General features: G+C 46.4%; 1 protein-coding gene across 9 annotated transcripts in view; it reads right to left on the reverse strand.

Moving 5' to 3' along the window:
* VPS13D (vacuolar protein sorting 13 homolog D) overlaps positions 1-20,249 on the reverse strand; it is a 256,878-nt gene that overhangs the window by 68,872 nt on the left and 167,757 nt on the right. For 8 of the 9 annotated variants that reach the window (XM_046008769.1, XM_046008742.1, XM_046008734.1 and 5 more), the window contains 2 exons: positions 17,293-17,427; positions 16,032-16,199 (listed from right to left, as the gene is read on the reverse strand). In XM_046008769.1, coding sequence (XP_045864725.1) covers positions 16,032-16,199; positions 17,293-17,427 — 303 coding nt within the window. Of the gene's footprint in view, positions 1-14,852; positions 15,513-16,031; positions 16,200-17,292; positions 17,428-20,249 lie in introns of those variants that run through there. The other variant, XM_046008777.1, reaches the window with a different exon arrangement.

Raw genomic sequence — 20,249 nt, forward strand, 5'->3', positions numbered from 1 at the left:
GTTTAGATGCAGTAAATAACAGATTTATTAACGTCAGATTATGTTACAACTTTCTAATCGGTCCGTTCTGCTTGTGGAGCTAGGACGAGGGTGAAATGCCTTCACGAGGCATCTGGGACAGGGTCGCAGCCTTGTTGGCGGCCACATGCTCGGGCTTGGGTGGTGTCGCACCTACAGAAGAGCTAACACAATAGAGGGCACCACAGGAAAGGACTTTATACTGTGACTCAAATTCTCTGTGCCCCCTTGAGCATGCAGCTTCACATGCTTAATTCCTGCAGATCTCATACTGCAGAAGGGTCCAAGAACGAAGCCCACTAGACAGGGCATGACTTTTGCACGGGGCAGGGCCAAGAACGCGGGCTCTGAGCCAGAGAACCTGACTGAGCGCTCTCCTCACGGCGGTGGGCAGGTTACGTAATTTCTCTGAGCCTCCATGTCCTTGTGTATAAATCGGGACTAACACTTCACAGGGTCATTGTGAGGATTAAACAAGTCAGTCCGGGTGAGGACTCAGAAGGACACCTGGCACTTAGGGAAGCAGCAGTAAATACTCAGTCACATTTTTCAAGCGACCCATTCTACTAGCTCGGGTTCAAAATTCCCTTCCACTGTGTCATCGGAATGGTGTCTTTCCTGGGTTTTCCATATAGTGATACTGAGGAAGAGAAGTGTAACCAACATTTTAAGCACTCCCAGTAGGAACACGCGAACACACTTCCCGTGGTCGGGCTAATTACTCCTCTGTGGCTAGCTCCCTCACGAGTCCCGTGACCGTGAACAAGCCTCCTGGACGATCAGCTTTGGGAACAGATTAAGTGAGACAAAGGCAAGGAAACACAAAATTAACATTGTGGTTACTCCTTATCAGAACACAGACAAAGCCAGCTACACCAGCAGGCCAGAAACGAAGGAAACAGGCTGTTGGCTTTTGATTGGAATTTCCTAGGATTGTTACCATGTAGTACAAGACTGATCTAAATGTTTCTTTGACACAGACAAGCTTACCAGAACTGTATCAGAAATGATACAACGAAGGCTTGGGGCTGTAGGGGAACAAAACTGCTTTCAGGAAATGTATCATTACCAGGCCCAGGCGGACTTCAAAGGACCTGGATCCCTAACTAGGTTAGTTTATTGCTGGGGCAGGGATATACAAGCGAAATAAACAAGCAAAAGAGCAAGGAAATCAAACGTTTTCAGGTGACTTTTTCTTAAGTCAGTTTGGCTATAAAACGCATTACGGTGCTGGCACTTTGCAGCGTGCTCAAGGCCCCGCGGCAAACCCCACACGGCACCCCCCACGGCAGCCACCACCTCAGCAAGCGGTCTGTCAGCACTCCCTGGGCACTAGCAGACGCACCCTCCCAGCAGCGCCCCCTACAGCCAGCAATGGGCTTTTCCAAGCACAGGGGAAAGCCTAGAGCATGCCCTTGCAAGAAGGAACTTTGGGGCCCAGATGTGTCAAACGGGGTGAGGGGGGAGGGGCAAAGTTCAAGCAGTCAGCCTACCATATTTCAAGAACAGGATGGCTCCTGGGAAAACATGGAAAATATGTCTTTGCTGGTCTATGTAATTCCATAAAAATAGCATCTAAAACCGAGAGTATCAGGCAGAACGGATGATGATTTGAGCTTAGTAATAACCAAATGTTCAGGCTCTTAATTTGTTTTCTTCTGTTTTGAGGGATAAAAGAGAGGGATAAAGAATGTGCTAGAAATTTGGGGAATGCACTCCAGACCTCCCCCCGCAACGCTCCTACACACACACACACACACACTCTCTCTCTCTCTCTCTCTCTCTCTCTCTCTCTCTCTCCTCCTCTTTGTAAAAGGCCTTTAATTAGCTCACATCCTATCCTGCCCCGGCTCCCTGATACACTCTGACACCAGCCTGCTGGCTGGGCAGTGGGCTCTAAGTGCAGCCCGGCGAGAGGGCTCCCAGCAGACCCCCATTGCTCTTATCTCTGGAGATGCCTGATGACTTTGGTATCCCCCTCCCAGCCCTCCTGGGAAGCCGCCCAGCAGGTGCCCATTGGCAACAGTTTTGTGTTACAGGCCTGAATGAATGATCCCTGCAGGAGCTGCCGACTGTTTTCACAGACACAGAAGGCAGTCAAAAGTCCACCGAGTGAACTTGGGATGACCCCAGCTGCAGAGTCACTGGCGGGTTCATCGGGAGGGCAGGCACGCTTTATTAAACAACTAATACTCTTCACAGATAACTTTCCGAAAAAGCAAAAGTGTTAACTCTTTGCAATCTTGCTCTGGCAAAAGCAAGTGGAGGAGCTCTACTGTGGGACCGAGGGCTTGGACCCAGATGAAGATTTTCAGACAGAAAGAGGGTGATTACATGTGGCCTGGAGAAGGGTCAGGGCTCAGTCACCATTTGGTCCGCTGTTTTGTTAAAGTGTTCCAGATTAAAGCAAAAAGGCAAAAAGGGACGGTTTCAGGCCCCTACGTTGGTTAGGACGGTGATAGCTCAGTGACAGGCAACCCCACCACCAAGCCAGCAGAGGGGGCATCCAGGCCCTCCTCCACCCTCACCAACTCCCCCCACCCCTGGCTCACTTGTCCCCTTGTCCACATGCCACCTGGCCGGACGGGAGAGGGGAGGGTGACCAGGCTGTGCAGAAGGCAATGCGTGAACTCCCAGCACCTACGGGGCTCAGGTCCGAAGACCTTTTGTTCCTGGCAGCCAGGGGCAGCAGTTAGTCCCCCTTGGAAGGAGGATTCAGAAAAGGCACATGTTCAGATCAAACTGTTCTCATAATCGAGTTCTTTCAGGCTTGCTGGGCACCGGGCGACTGCACATGGTCCTATCTGCGGTGTTCTGGGAGAGGAACAGCAAGCCGCCGTTTTCTTCACTTGGTCAGAATCTGTACAGAAGGTTCCCTTTTCCTCTTTTCTTTCCCTTCCCTCTCTCCTAACTCACACAGTCTTTAGAAGGAGCCCAGTAACAACAATCGTAATGAACGACATGCAGATAAACATATGAACATCTAGAGAAATTCCAAGAAATCCGCTGTAACTGACGAAGTTGCCTTAATTGTGCCATCAACCAAAGACCACGAACCCAGCCAAGTTTTCTGTCCCCTCAATCTCACGCGGTGCTCCCTGAACCTCACAGTGCAGGGGGGGCGGGGGCCTCCCTATTTGTGTTTTGTGGGAGGGGGAGGTCTTGTTTTGATTCCAGGTGAGGTGCGATTCTGCCTGCGTTTGCTGGTTGGATGAGACACCCCGAAGGACCGGGGATCCCAGGCCCTTCAAAGGAGCTGTACTTCCTTCCCGCTCCAGACAGGCTGACCTTTACACAAAACAGATTGGTTTGGCTCAACAAGCCCCCGAGGGCTTTCTGCATACCATGTGTGGTGGGTGTGCTTGGGGTTAAAAATACCAAGATGAACAGGACTTAGTCTCTTGTCCTCAAGGAACTCAATCAAAGGCGGAGACAGACGTATAAACACACCAACTCAACCCGGAGAATGCTGAGAAAGCGTACCCAACGACAGGGCCCTGGGCCCACTACCTCTTTCTCCTTCACTTCTAGAAGGTCGAGAAGCCGGCGCCACAAGCAGGCGACTCCCATCTCAAAGACAGTGCCAGATGTGTAGCCAAGAAGGCCTGAGTGGTAGAGGTGGCCCAGCGACTAACTGGCGGTGAGAAACTTATGGGTGTCAGTTTCTCCATCTGTAATCTGAAAGGGCAAAAAGCTGACCCGCAAATTCTTTCCCAGATCTGTGTTCTCGGAGCGCCTCTGAATGTATCAGAGGTTGTGTTTCGGGCTGGAGCCTGGGAAGAGCTAGCTTTGCGATGCTCAGCTGGAAAGAGTGACGAGAGTTGTAGGAAGAATATAAGCTGGCGTTCCGTGGAAGGGGAGAGGTGAGAGAGTCAAGTTACCATATGAAGTATCACTAAAGCGCGTCTTCTCACAGAGCCTTTTTTTTCTTGGTCAAACCCAAATTAGGCACTGGTTCACTATCATGTTTTATCTTTCGAAGAGGAACCAACCAGTGGCAAATGCTCCCTTGTGTTCAGTCCCAAGAATTTTGCTCTCTCCATGTACCTTGTTCTTAGAGGCACTGCGATTTGTCTTGCTGATTTTTTGGTTTGTACCACAGCAATCCTACAGACTCTCCCTGCTGATGCGGCCGGACGCGAGCAGGTAGCAGCGGGCCAGGGGGGGTCCGGCTTTGCCTCTCAGCAGGGCTGTGACTGGAGGCTCGCACGCTGTCGGGCTAGTCCACAGCTGCATCCCCAAGTCCAAGAGCCCCTCCGGCCCTCCGCTGGGAGGACAGTCTGGCTGGGACCAGCGGTGGGCTGACAGCTGCGAGGCCCGGGCACCAGCACGGACTGCATGGTTTTGGCAAAACCACTTAACGTGTTTTTAACGGACTCTCCCACTGCTTAAAGGGAAGCGGTTGTCACACCTGCTGGGCTGGCCCCGGCTTGCAGGGTTCAATCACCTCACAGACGGGCTTTAATTCCCGAGGGGGAAATGGTGCTTTCTAGAGTCTGAGGGAAAGGGCCTGGCGCCCTGAAGGAGCCTTGGGTCCTGTCCTCCTCTGGAAGCCCCCTGCTGGTCCCCCAGGAGTCAGTTACCTTTGTTGTGATTCAATTTCTTCTTCTGTCAAGTGCAAATAATGCTCTTTAACATCTAAGTTTGTGACGATCAAATAACAAGAGAACGCTGCAAAGGGTACGAGGGGATATCAGCAGCTCTTCTGTTAGAACTCTGGCGTCATTCTTGCCAATTTTCCAGTTACCAATGAAGAAAATATTATCCCGCTGGCCATAATATCCTGCTTTGAAACATTCAGAGGCAACAAAGCTGAAACAATGGGCTGTTTGGAATCATGTTCTGCTCAATTTTCGTTTCAGTGAAAACACCGAAAGCCATTGCTTCCAAACCAGTGCATTGTTGTATAAATTCAATGGCTTGCAGGAAATGTTTACTTAAACATCTTCCTCTAATAAAGCAAACAGATATTTCCCATAAATATTATTTTAATTCATTAGATTAAGAGGGACAGGGTTTCCCCCTACTTTCCCCCCATAACTGTTTCCCAAGGCTTCCTGATACCTTCAGCAGAGCCTGGGCTGGCTCCTATAATGTGTGCCTGGCCGCCTCCAATCCCGGCCAATGTCTTAGACTGTGAGTGATGGGGAGGGGAGAGGGCACCCCGAAAGTCAGCAGCCTTTTCCTCTCAGTGTTTCTATTCACGGAGCACGATTCGGGATCTCAGTCAGCTTTGGAAGTGTTTGGGAAGGAAGTCATACATAAACTTAAAAGCCATAAAATGGTTCAATGATACAAAAACTCCAGTAGGAATGCCACTTAGTCGGTGACCGTGTGTTGAACGCACACCACGTGAACAGGCTGGTAGATGACTCCGGAGAGAGGAGAGCACCCGGGGACACAGCCTGGATCTCTTCAGTTTGCCTGTGACAAATATTCACAGCTGTCACAGAGGAATTGGGGAAAAAAAAAAAAAACCTAAAAAAAACCCCAGCCCAATGACAGATAAGATCTTTTGCATTTCGGGAGCTTTAAGGACACACAGAAACACAGGCAATTGCCTCATGGTGCTCAAGCTCATCTCACCCTCGAACAACAGAATACAGTGTTCTTGCCACTCAGCCCAGAGCACGGCCTCATGGAAATGCCAACAGTTAGCGCAGACCCCAGGTGAAACCCCCATTCTCTGGACATTATGATTAGTTACTTGTCTGCCTTACCTGTTCCCTAGGCCTCAAAAACCCAGATTTTTGTAAATCTCACTCTCCAGCACCTAGCCCCTGACAATGACAAATGTTTGCTGAGGGGACGTGTGAGATGCGTGTGCACTTGGGCCAACGTGGTCCCTGCCGGAATGGAAACACAGAGTGCCCTTGGAACGCAGAGTGGGGACAATCTGTCAGGGTATGTGCACTGGACCTTACAAACTTGGGGCCATTTAGCCAGAGACACGGAGAAGGGCATTCCACATAGGTAAAATCAGGAGCAGAAGTGCGGAGGCGATGGGGGAGCAAGCGTGACTAGGGAACTAGGAAGTGACCTGGACAGCCAGCTTTCTCTCAATTTCTCTTCACTCTTTACTGGACCTCCCCAGTTTGGCTCCTGGTTTTGGAGTTTATCTCCATCGTCCTCCTGTGCCAAACTAGGAAATTTCCTTGTTCTTAGAAATGGCACTGGGGGGAGGGGGCAACTCCTGGGGGGCGTAGTCGGTTGAGTGCCCGACTCTTGGATTTCAGCTCAGGGCATGATCTCAAGGTCCCCGGACTGAGCTCTGTGTAGGGCTCCGCACTCAGCGGGGAGTCTGGCCTCTCTCCCTCTTGTTCTCCCTCTCCTTTCCCCTAACCCTGTCTGCGAGCTCTCTCTCACATAAATAAATCAATCTTGAAAAAAAAAACAAACCAAAACAAAAAACAAAGAAGAAATGGCATGGGAAGGTTTCCCCACTGGCATTTACTAGCAAAGAAAAGGGGAAGCCATCTTTCCCACGTGCCTGTTTGAGGTAGGTGTGGTGAGACTCTATTATCCACAGACTAACCGTGCCCCTGAGTCACTACTTCGGGACATGCTGAGCCTCTCCAAAGAGTTAGGCCTGAGATTTGAAATTAAAACCATCAGTACAAAGTCTGAATATATATTGCTTACCATTCCTACTTGATCATAAATTCATTAAGGGCAGACACTGTTGCCAACTGTCTTTGTAATAACTTCAATATCTAAAAGAGGACAACAACCACTGATTTTGAATAAATTAATGAGTAGCTGAAAAAAAGAAGCCTGGATATGTCATCATTTGGCTATGAAGAAAACTAAGGAAAAAGCTAGACCCTTACCCCTTCTGAAAGAACCTTCTTTTTCTTTCATGGTCTCTCCCGGGGAATTTCTCCTTGCCTCCAACAATCCAGAAATTATTTAATGTAATGTCCTGACATAAGCTTAAATTGTTCACCCCACCATCCCCCACGTCACCACAGAACTCTGGTCCTAGAATTGTTCTCACCGCACATTCTGCTTGTGTGCTCCCACACGCAAGATTCCCCGATGTCTCATACCAACGGGATCACAGTTAATGAACAATTCAAGAAGGCTCTAGAAAGGAAAGATACATTTTTCTCCACCTGTGTTCTCTGTGGGTGGGTGGGTGGGGCCCCTGCTTCCCAAGGCTCACAGACAACAGTGATAGTAGAAAACCCACATCTAATACAGAGTCCGTGTCAGTTTCTATACTATCAGGTAAGATTCAAGAAGTCCTGTCCAGCAGTGTTCTAGAATTCGGGAGACCAAGGAAGAAGTCCAAGGCTCTATTACTTTCTGTCTGACCCGTCCTGGGTGAGTTACTTATTTCCATGGGCCTCAGTTTCTTCATGGTGGTGGTAATAATATTGTCGGTCTCGTTTCAGGCTTATAGAAAGGGTCACAGGTATATGAATGATTCATCAACAACTAAAAATGAAAATAAAGATAAAGCAGCAGTAGTATTATCCCAGCAAGGAAGGCTTAAATCCTAAGTTAATCTTACTTCTTCTCTCCTCCAAGAAGCACACCATGGAACAGCAGTAGAATCAACCATTCTGCTCTCAGGGACAAGACACTGCCCCCGGCCTTCTCCGGTGGGCTTCCTGACTCAAGCGATGGTATCACCACGCCCCAGAAAAGCCCAGCTGCTCACAGAACCCAGAGAAAGAATCTCTACAAAATCTGGACAGCTGTCCAGAGACAAAGGGTAGGCGAGAAAAGACAGGAGTAGGAAAGAAAATGAGTTTCCGTTCTGCCTTCAATTTCCAGGGAAAAGCACCACTCTCCCCCCTTTCACGTCCTCCATGCTAAAAATAAAATCTTCTGCTTTAAAATGACATCCTCGTGGCTTAGAAATGCCAAAAGCAGCAAGGTTGGGGAGACGGAAATAACCATTTCCCACACATTTAGGGAAAGACTGCTACAGGGGCACACAGGAGGCAGCCCAAAGCTCTGGCCTGTCCCTCAGCCAGGACAGCGGCCAGGCCCAAGGGCCACACACACCCTCCGCTGTGCACATCTGAGTCAATCTGGGGTCAAGCACGTCAGGGGTGCAAGAGAGCACAGTCAGCTTACTCAAAAGCCTTTGAGTCCATACAGTTTCTGTTTAGATAAAGAAAACTCTTTTAGTCCTTTTCTCCCATTTCAGGCATCTTACTGAGGTTAGGGAGCCCGGATAGTGAAGACTAATTCCGAAAGCCTAGGGATCGCAGCTGGGAAACAGCGAGCACCAACACACAGGCGTTGAAGCAGGAAAGGAATGGAAAACGGTTTGAGCGTCACTCTTCAATGACTTTGTTTCCAGCGACTTGTGTTCCAGCTTCTCCGTGGTCTGGGTCGAGAAGAGGATTTTACGTGTGAAGCTGCACCGCGCGCAGGAAGATATCCGGGCTCCCAACACTCAACTTATTATTAAGCTTTAATCAAGGTCACTGACCATTGTGGTCTCCTCTTCTCATCTGTACGAGAGAGAGCCCCTCCCTCCTTACAGGGTGCATGTGACAAGTGGATGACGCAGTCCCACACCTGACATGCGGGAGCTGCTCGGTAAATGCAGACTGCGTTACCCACGTCCCCCTCTGATCCTTCAGGATGATACCGACCAAGCAGTCCCCACCTTCCCTGAAGAAAACACTGGCAGTCAGCTTTCCTTTGAGATGGGGAGAGCCTTCTGGAGATGACCATTTTAAGGGAGAAAGAAGTAAAGGAAAACAGAAAAGACCTTCCAAACAGAGTGAGTATTCTGACCTCTCCCTGCCAAGAATCGGAATTTGATTTGTCCTTCATGTGTTTATCAACATGGGTTACGGTCCTCACCTCTGCAGGAAAGGGCAGATCCTGGTATGAATCATATTGAAATGCAGACGAGGGAGGCACCCCCACATCTCTGGGGAAACCAGTCAACCCAAGAAAGCTTGAACACATTATTCTTTTACTCACCATGTTTACACTGGGGTAGAAAACCACTATTCTTTGGGGGACACAAATATTTCCTGCCTTTTCAATTTAGCAACTGAACATGCTTTTTCCACCACATAGGCTGCAGTTTTGGAAGACAGAGTGGATTCCTCTGAAATACGAGATGCTCAAGTCTAAGAAGATAACATAAGGCCCTGATTCCTAACTGAACTACTATTAGGGTGTCAAGACAAATGTGAACTTCTCCAGTCTCTCGGTTTCAAAAAGAGAATTTTAACTGTAGCATCATCTCCCCGCTGCTTCTGGCTACTGAGCTGCCTGCTTAGGGTGAAAAGGGGCAGCCGGACCCTATTCCCTGAGCGCCTTCGTGAGCAAGGCTGCTAAGTAGAGCAGTGCGGACACCTGGGGACTCCGGTCACTCATGCGATTCTCACGCCACCCAGCAGACTTCCAATTCCCATAGATCAATGAGATTTGACCAAGTTAGGAGAGACCACGTATGGGTCGTTCAGCGTCTAAAATTTGCCTCCAACCAAAAAGAGCTCAGACTAAAGGAATCATTTTCACATTCCAGGTTATCAGAGGAAAATAAAACAAAAACTCCGTTGCCAAGAATTTGAGTCATTTCTCTATATACAACAACTTGAAGACACCTCCTCTTGGCTGGAAAAGAAATCCCTTGGGTGACTTATTTAGATCAAAGTCTTTGTGAAAACAGAAAACTCTACATTCTCTAAGGGATACAGCGCTGTCTGAATTGAATTTCATTTAACTTAAAGTTTTGTGCCAACTTAAATACACTAAGACCCCAACACTTATAAGAAGGCATTCACCTATTACTTGCTTATAGGTACATGGAAAAGCTATTATGAGGATAATCAGCTCAACTATAAAATGAACCAGTCATACATAATGACAAAAACAGATACAAGCCATAAATTGCCTTTTCCCCTTCAGAATCCATGCAGGCAGGCACTCAGTACATTCTTTTGTGCAAAGATAAAACTTCTGCCTTGAATAAACAGTGCTCTCAGTCTGGTTTGAGCCGTATAAATCCACTGCCCACAAAACAAACACAAACAAATGCTGTTTCTTAAACAAAAGGCAGATGGACCCCTCTGCCCTCACCAAATCCCAGTATATACAACAGGAGACTGGCTGATGGCAGAGGTTGGCTGAGGGTCTCCGGGTGCAAGGACATGGAAATCACTGTCCACCGGGTCACTGCTCTGCCCCAGATCCGGTCTCCTGGGCACAAAGGGCCAGTGAATGTTCTCTTGGAAGGCAAGTGGCTTCCCCACACACTGTACCCCGAACAGAGACCAAAGAACTGGAACAAAATATTATTTAAAGTCCTAGGGCGCCTGGGTGGCTCAGTGGGTTAAGCCGCTGCCTTCGGCTCAGGTCATGATCTCAGGGTCCTGGGATCGAGTCCCACATCAGCCTCTCTGCTCAGCGGGGAGCCTGCTTCCCCCCCTCCTCTCTCTCTCTGCCTGCCTCTCTCCGTCAAATAATAAATAAAATTGATGTGATCTCCGTCAAATAATAAATAAAATCTTTAAAAATTATATATATATATTACCTAAAGTCCTAGCTAAGTTTTCCACTGAACTATCCAAACAGACTCCTCTCTCTCTCTCTCATTCTCTCTCTCTCACGTAACTTGCTCATATTTGTCTTCAGGTGGTTTTCCTAGAAACTATCAAAGTTCACTCTAAGACTGGGCAAGGCTTCTTGTTTTTGTTTCTCTTGTTGTTTTAATTTTTTTAATATAGAGAAAGAAGCATGTCTAGAACAAATCAAGCCATTAGCAAGATCTCAAAAGTCCTGGCCCCACAGTTACCTGACTGACCCTCACTGCGTCTCCGAGTCTTCACTTCTATAAGGGCCTAATCCTGTCCATCCTGTCTGCTGAGGATATGCTGATGACCAAATGATACCACACGAGAAAAACCATGTTTGCAATCTCCAAAGTTCTTATTACCCGCAAAGAGATGGTGATGGCCATGACTGATCCAACAGGAGAATGACTATGACCGCCACCATTTCCGGAGGGCCTCCTTTACGACACAGGTGATCTGGATGGCAGTCTCCTTACCAGCTAACAAACTGACGTCAGATAATAAGCTTCTGGTGGAAAGTCAGCAGTAACTAATTCTTTATATTCTCTACAGTGCTTGAAAAAAAGCCTCACAGACACAAAGGAAAAACATCTTGTAGGGAAAAAACACAAGGCCTTTAGATTTAGCTAAACTTGGCTCCAAATCCATCCCTGTCATTTCTAGTTGTGTGACCTTGAAAAAATTACAAAACTCTCTAAGATTCTGTGTCCTGATTTGAAGGACAATGATTAACATACATATTTGTGAGTTCTATCTCAGGCCTGACAAATAGAAGGCGGTCAATGAATGTTAATAAATTAGTATGAGTTCCATAACAAGGCAGGATGTTTCAACCTTGTTCCTCCATCAGAGGAACTAATGCTGTTTGCACCAAGAAACAATGTAAAACTATTAGGTCTTTATTCAATTCGTAACAAACCGACCTGATTTGAAATAATAACATGATGATGAAAATGACACAGAATAAGATGTATTAACCAAAAATCAACAGACAACCCCCAACTCCTTGGCAAAAATTTAGATCTGCAGGATTTGAGCTGGGAAATCTGGGTTGGGTAGAAACAAATGCCATAAAGCGATAGAGAAAGAAATGAGCCCACCACACACGCGCAAAGGTCACCAGCAAAATTAACACACAGTTGAGTACCGAACCATGAATTCTAGTATCTAATGATTTTGATGAAAATACAGTTAAAAAGAGAAAGTTATTAAAATACTTGCATTTGTAAACCCAAGCCAAAAGATACCTGGGATCAAAAAGGTACCCATGATCCAAAGTATCCCACACTGCCTTGATAAAAGACACAAGCGCAGGGATGGAAAGCGAGACAGAACAGAGCAGGAGTTCCCTTAGTGACGATCAGAAGTGCTCCTGCCATTTGCTGGAAGAAATCACAGAACTCTGGGCTTCCTGAGGGAAGACCGAATGGCAGCTGTTCCGAGCAAACGCTGAGCTTCTACAGGGCCAGGGAAGAGAATGGAATCATTTGTCTATGGCTGACATCTGAAATTCTCTGAAAACAAAAAAAACCCTTTTTTTGTTTTAGAATAATTATGGAATTTTTCTGTAAGTATATGAAAATATTACACAATAATCACAGAGAGAAGAAAATTAGAATCCACAGAAGAGAGGGAATTGAGGCAATGGGCCTCTCCTTGGTTCTTCGGCTTTGAAAGAGACGGTCTTACAGATACTCGTGTGACACCTAACGAGGCCAAAGGATGCTCTTTGGAGTTTATGCCGCAGAAAGAAACCTGTTCCTCCAACATCTTTCTGGAATTTGAAATGCTATGCTTTTCTTAAATAAATCCTACTCCTAGAAAGGAGTCTGGCAACGATCGTCTTGTCATGGCCTTTGGAAGGGAATTAGATCTTTGAGGTTCTACTCTAAGGCTTAGAGTCCTTTTGCCAAGATCTACGCAAGGGAGTCACAGAACAGATGCCCACAGCTTGGTGGCCAATCCCTAAGTCCTATCGCCTTAGATTTGGAATCCATAAGCAGATTTCTGGGGGTTGGACAATGAGAACAAAGGGCTTAGAGAAATAAAGGGGACAAAGGGCACAGATTATTTTCCAGTCCTATTTCTTTGAGGCTAATAATAAATAAGTTAAATAACAGTTAAAACTGTAACAAAGAATTCCAGAAGTGGATATGATGGACCTGAAATAAAAAATCTGCTGTGAATGATTCACACCATCTATCCAGAGACAAGGCAGATCCATTACCTTCTTAGAGACTGAATAAATTTCCTTTGAACTTCTCACTGGGTTTTCACATACCTTATCTCTTTTGTTCTTCAGGTCAATGGGACCAGGGCTGGGTGGGAGGAGGAGATTAACATCCTCTTTTCATAAGTTAAAACACACACACACACACACACACACACACACACACACACCCCCCTCAAGATTAACAGAAAAAAAGATTATTTAATGGCTGGCATAGGGTTAGAACCCAGGTATCCCTAACAGCCGGCCCTATGCTCCCCCTCAATGCGCAAGCCTATGTCCGCAAAAGTGCCGGATGATCTCGGGGAGCAGTAATCCTTTCTGACAAGCCAAAAAAAACGTGAGATTCTTGCTCCAGGAAAATACACAGATATACAATATTTCTAATTATTTTCAAGAGGCTTATGGAGCTTCTCCACTCCACTCAGAGCGTGATGAACCAAGGCTAAATCGCTTTGGTCTTTGCAGCCCAGTGGGGCTGGCTGGTGGGCTTGGTTGCGGAGATGCAGTTTTGTCTTCCCACCCCTTCTTTTAATCATGAGAACCCAGGCAGTTGTTAAAGAAATGCTTCCCACAGGCCACCAGTTGATTATTGTGGTCATTTGCACTTCCTTCAACTCCTCTCGTGGAAGCCCAAAAGCAAACAAAACATGCCCCCAAAGCAAAACTAAAGGTCTGACTGCTTTCAACCCACAAAACTTGAAGGAAATGGGGATCTTCAGCTAAACTACAAACATACAGAATCACAGGTGACCTGAGTGGGTATTTAGTTGACAGACCTGGCTTCTGGAGCTATGATTTCCAACAAGAAATGGTAATGTTCAGTTTCCTTGCTTTCTCATCTTAGATATACGGACTAATTTTTTTTTTAACACACCCAAGGTTTTTGGTACCCAAATAAATTTATTACACAGCAATTTCTCTGCCTAGCAGCCTCTGATGCCAACACTGACTAGCTTACTAGACGCAAAAGAATTACACAAAGAAGGACCCCAACCACACGGAGACCATGTTTCCATTCAAGAGGCCCTGGACCCTGGAAGGCAGTCCCCTATGCAAATCCAATGACAATATAGATTTTATTTATTTATTTGTCAGAGAGAGAGAGCACAAGCAGGCAAAGTGGCAGGCAGAGGCAGAGAGAGAAGCAGGCTCCCCCCGATCAAGGAGTCGGCTGCAGGACTCCATCCCAGGACCCTGGGATCATGACCTGAGCTGAAAGCAGCGGCTTAACTGACTGAGCCACCCAGGCATCCCAACAAATCCAATGACAATATAAAGCCTGATATCCAATTAAATGCCTGATCAGGGTCACCCGGACCTTCACAGAGATTTGGGGGTGCGGCTTGGCATAAGGAGCATTCTGCTCTTTTTTTCTATGTAAGTTCTCTTCTTGCACGGACCCTCAGGCTTCAAAAACCATTTTTCCAGGGAAAGCAGAACCAAGAAATACATGAGACTTCCATGAATGAGGGAAAATAAAGAAAGGGCCAACCCTTTCCAACAGGATGTCACAGAGAAACCTGCACAAGGTCTCACCCAGGCAGAGGCCACAGGCAAGTTTCCAACTTCTTCATTCTCATCAAAAAGGTTAATGACAGAGGGTCCCTAACAGCCAAACTGGCCCAGAGGGAGTTTGATTCTCCAACACTCCATGCCTGACACCCTCCTCCTCCATAGACCGAACATGGTGGCTTTCATTTCAGGGGCACTGAAGGTTCCCTGGTGGCTAACGTCTGAGTGTCTAAGAGTCAGAGTGACAACCTGTTTCTCCTGTCCAGCCTCTATTTTTCAGTTTTCAGAACATGTTATCTCATTTTATCCTTACAATGAGCCTGTGAGGGCGGTGCGTTTCGATTCCAGGTTGAAGAAGGTCTCTCAGTAAACCGTAAGTGCATTTCTTCCCCAAGAAGCAAAGCCCACGGGTACAAAAACCAAGAAAGTAATCACAAAACCGAGAAGGCTTCTCTATGTTAATAAGAATTTCATCAAATTCAATAAAATGTCGCAGCTGGGCATTTACAACTGAATATTTAAGTGCACCTGTTTAAACCAAGTTGAGTAGCTGAAAGGACCCAGGGCAATCTGGGCCACCGCTTGATGCTTTTTGTCGCCGTCGGGGTGAAGGTCCCAGGTCTGCATGAGCAGTGATTCACGGCCAAAGCATGCGCGCTCACTCAGACTCTGAAGCCGAGTCTGTTGCCCAACCATGACTTAGAAAGTCTCTCCTGCCTCTTTGCTGCCTATTTTGAACCACAAGCGAAACAGCACACTGTTGAATGTTAGCTGACTTGACTGAAGAACTATCCTCTCTAGAAAAGTCTGGAAAACAGGATTAAGTCCCCAGCTTTCACATGCCGTTACCAGGATCGCCGAGCAGTACAGAAGTGCCGCCAGCCCACGTTCTCACCGGCCCTGCACGACGACCCCCTGCGTGACACCATTAAACCCTCTGTTCGCTGGAGCCGGCTGCTCGCCGCACGGCCCACGGCGCAGGTGCGTGAGCTCATCCCCGCCACACGGGCCCAGAAAGACGCAGAGAGCACAGGTGCTTTCTCAAAGCGCTTCCTTCGAGAGAAGGTCAATCTCTAGGAGGAAAGTCTGCGGAATTGACACGGAGGGGAGGGAGGGAGAGGCCTTCCGCATGCTGTCAAATAGCAGCCGCTCCCCTCCAATTACCTTCGCCTTTCCCAGCTTCACATAGTGAGCTCCTGCCAAAAAATAAATTGCGGAATAATAAGATGTCCACCAATCAAGAGGCCAATGAACAAAAAAGCCAACCAGACAGCAGGACCCGAGAGAATTACACCAGTGTCCTTCCTTCCGCTGCTCTAGAAGCCTATTTTCAGGCTGGGCTCTCTCCTGTAAGCTGTGGGAAAGAACTGGTAGATTTTGGGCAGGAGAAGAGCACAGCCAAATCCTAGGTTTATAGAAAGTGAGTTCACTCTGGCGGCATCGTGCTGGCCGCCGTGGAGTCCAGTGGGTCGGGGGGCCTAGTGCAGTGACCCAGGGAGGGGACAACTGAAGCCTGGGAAGAGGCGGCAGTGGCAGACACAAGGAAGTTGACATAACCGTGGGGGACTCAGCGCACCTGGCGCCAGGTGCACAGAGCGGCGGGTGGGTAGTGAAGCCAAGGCCATGCGTGTAACTCCTCACAGCCTCACGGCTACGACAGAATCACAGAGCACTCCTGCAGTTGGTGACCGTGGATTTCACCTTTCTTTCCTTACCTTGGCGGCAGAGTTCGATACGCCGTGTGTGACATTTCTGATGAGGCCCCCGACATTTCCGTATTTTATCAGTCCAGTAACCCCTTCAGAGACATCATTCAACAGCCCCATGGGATTGCCGAGAAAGTCCACGGATCCCAAGATCCGAGCCGCCTGGCTGAGGAGTTCCTGTGAGATGGGGCAGACAGGGGAGATGAGAATAGCACGTGCTGATGCTTGCGGGCAGAATGTCCCGAGCAGAAAGGCTAGACATCTGTCTCCTCCTCCGTTCGCATCAACACCCACGACGACCTCTTCATTCTCATCAAGTGCCAGCTCCTAACCTTCCACGAGCTCCACCCGAGCTCTCTCCATGCACGTACCCCAGAGGCGACTCTCAGTACTCAGAAATGCGCCTCAAAGCCATTCCGAAGAATAAACAGGAAAGACTAAACAGGAAAGACCCTTTATAAATATTATTAGCATATACATCACACTCCCCATTGTTCCTACAAATAGGGAACTCAGCAGCAGGAGGAGAGTTCTAGAAGGAAAATGAGGGAATAGAGTGGAGTCGTAGTTCCCCTCATAATCGGCAGAGGGGACGGTGCATAATGAGGGCACGAGCAACCCTCCACTGATTCCAGATTCCGGGGCTATCTGCTACATTACTGTCCTCATAGTTTAATGGAAAAATCAGCAATTAAGAAAGTCGAGGAAGGGGGCAAAGAAGGAAAGGAGGGAGGTGGGAGGAAGGGGTGAAAAAAGGAAGCAGGAATAGAATATATTTTAACTTTGACAGTTAATCTATTTGATATGATCTTGACTTATCTCTTTATCAAAGAGTCTGGATAATAAATACAAAATGGAAAATGTCCAACTTGATAAGAAAATCTGGAAGTTCAACTCTGGGGCAAGATCTCATAGGCTCCAAGAACACTGAGGGGGTTGTTCAAAGGAGGCCCCTGCCCAGTCAATAAAGAGGTCAGAGTATCTTGTGTTATCATTAAAGCATCAATTAAACCCTTAAGAGTTGTGACTGATCTGGTGGAAGTCCCTGAGACTAGCTCTATGAGGGGCAAGACGAACAGCTCATAAATCAAATACACTGTTTCAGGATTTTCGGAATGTGTACGGGCTTCACGGGCTGTGACCTGACCCCTAACGCAGCAAATGTTTAACTGGGCTCTTGGTAGTAATGCCTTAGTAACCAAAAGTCCCAAACCACCAAAACAAACATTCTGCTTATGCTCCAGCCACTAAGTATTTTTCCAAAGCTCACCTCCTGGAAGTGTTTGAGGATATCATTGATGATGAACTCCTTGGTCTCATAGGGATGTACCCGAGTGAATGGATCCAGATTAATCACGGCGTCCTCAAACCGAATCAGTGGAAATCCCAAGGTACTTTTTAGGGCCTAGTTAGGGAAGAAAGGAAATACATTTAATGGCCTTACAGGGCCCTATAATTTTGGATTCCATGAAAGTTACAAGTCCTATCAATTTCCCAATGAGAGTCAAGGTTTTGATATTTATAAATAAGGGTGTTCTCTATAATTACAAAAGCAAAATATGCACAAAAAATATACATGTCACTCAAAGTAACACAGATCACATAGAAATAAATACTTGTAGCTTCACAGCATAATTCTTTCTGGTCTGTTTTGTGCTGAGTTTTCCTTTTTTGACTGAAGTTACCACATATACAGAAAAGTACACTAACCAAATGTACAGTTCAATGATTTTTTTTCCCCCAAAGTGAACACAAAAAACATGTTAACTACCACCCAGGAGACCAGAGAGTAAATTATTATTCCCATCTTGGAGCAGCCCCCTCCCCAGCTGTGGCCTCCTGGTCACTACTCCCTCTTCCCCTAGGGTAACCACTACCCTGAGTTCTACACCACAGGTTAGTTCTCCCTGCTTTGACTGTTACACAAAGGACATCATCAGTATATACTTTGGGTGTTACAGAGAGCTGCAGTTGATGAAATTTCATTGTTTGTATTCCAATATAAGAATAAAATATAATTTATTAAGCCATTGTTGTTGACCAACAGTGGTGCTGGTTCAAGCTTTTGGCTATTATGCATAATGCTGCGACGAACATTCATGGACATGTACGCACTTTCTTGAATATGTGCCTGGGAGTAGAGCTGCTGCGTCGCGAAGAACATACGAGTCCGACCCTGCTACACACAGTACTGCCCAGCAGGCATCACCAGCCGCTGAACTGGTTCGCACTCCCTTCGGCAGTCTATGAAATTTCCTGCGGTTCTACATCCTCACCAACCCTCAGTACAGACAGCCTTTTAAAAGCCAAACATTCTGATGGGTGTGTAATGGCATCTCAGTGTGGTTTTAATGTCTATCTTCCCGGTGAAGCACAAGATCAAGCGCCTTGTCATACATATATTGGCCGTTTAGAGATCCCTTTTTGTGAGGTGCCTACTCAAGTCTCTGGCTTATTTTTGTAGCAGGTTGTCTGTTTTTTACTTATTACTTTGTAGGTGCTTTTCTTTTTATAGAAGATTTTATTTATTTATTTGTCAGAGAGACAGAGAGGAAGAACGAGCACCAGTAGGGGGAGAGGCAGATGGAAAGGGAGAACCAAGCTCCCTGCTGAGCAGGGAGCCCAATGTGGGATTCGATCCCAGGACCCGGGGGGATCATGACCTGAGCCAAAGGCAGATGCTTAACTGAGCAAGCCACCCAGGCATCACCATTTTTCTTATCCATCCTGTATACAAGTCCTCTGGTGAATAGATGTACTGCAATTAATTGCAATTATCTCTTCCCATTCTGTGACTTATTACTTTTTAAATAGTGTTTTTTAATGAAATCCAACTTATCGATCTTTTCCTTTAGGAAAAAAGCTTTCTGTTTCCTGGTTAAGAAATTATTATCAGGGCACCTGGGTGGCTCCAGTAATGATCCCAGAGCCCTGGGATGAAGCCCCACATTGAGCTCTCTGCTCAGCGGGTTTTCTGCTCCGCGGGGAGCCTGCTTCTCCTTCTTCCTCTACCTGCCGCTCTGCCTACTTGCACGCTCTCTCTCTCTCTCACTGTCAAATAAATAAATAAAATCTTTAAAAGTTATTATCTATATCAAGGTCATAAAGATACTCCCTGCGTTTACCTAAAAATTTTTTATTGTTTTACTTTTCACATTTAAATCTATAATCTACTTGGACTTGATTTTTTTATATGGTATGAAGCAGAAATCGAGATCCATTTTTTCCCAGATGGCTATCTAATTAAATAAGTAATGTTCACTGAGATCACCCTCTCCCCTATTGCAGTACAGTGTAAACGTTGTCATAAGTTGAGTAACTGAATTTATGTGTCTGTTTCTGGATTCCTTTTTCTGTTTCGTTTTGTTCTGCCTTCTACCAATACCACCCTCTCTTAATTACTATAGTTTTGTAATGAGTTTTGAAATCTAACAGTATAAGCTCTCCAACTTTGGTCTTTAAGTTATTCTTTGCCTTTTTCATTTCCAAATACATTTTAGAATCAGCTTGTCAATCTTCCACACACACACAAAAAATTGTTGGAATTTTCATCAAGATTGCATTGAATCTATGGATCAGTTTGAGGAGAAACGAAAACTTCACAGTAGCAAATCTTTCAGTGTATTAATGTGGTATGTCCCCTTATCTATGTAGTTCTCTTTTCTCTTAATAATATTACATTGTTTTCCATACAGAGGTCTTATATACACCCTTTGCTGGATTTATTCCTAGGTTTCTGCAGTAGATTAAAAACGGCCATATATTCTTTACATCTTATACTGTTAGTGGAGGCTATTTCATCTGTACTGACCTTGAAATTTGCTTCAACCAAGAAAATGCAGCAGAAGGAACACTGTGTGACTGCTGTGCCTAAGCCCCAAGGGACCTTGGAGTTTTTGCTCTGCCCTTTTTGACACTTCCGCCACATGGAGAAGCTGAGAGACCATGTGGAAGAAGGTTCTTTTGATGGCAGCACTTAACACTTGACATGTGAGTAAGGTCATGGTAAACCAGTCTGTCTCAGTTGACTGTCCGATCAATAAAAATACGTGAGTCCAACAGAAGGAGCATTCAACAGGCTCCAGCCCAAACTGCTAACCCATAGAACTGTGACAAAAATAAACCACTAAGGGTTGGAGTAGTTCGTCACACAGCAATAGAGAATGATACCATCTTTGATGTTTTCTTAACACTGTTGTAAATTACATTCTTCAAACTTTCCTTTTC

The sequence above is a fragment of the Meles meles genome, chromosome 1 (assembly GCF_922984935.1).
Source record: "Meles meles chromosome 1, mMelMel3.1 paternal haplotype, whole genome shotgun sequence".
Taxonomy (NCBI): domain Eukaryota; kingdom Metazoa; phylum Chordata; class Mammalia; order Carnivora; family Mustelidae; genus Meles; species Meles meles.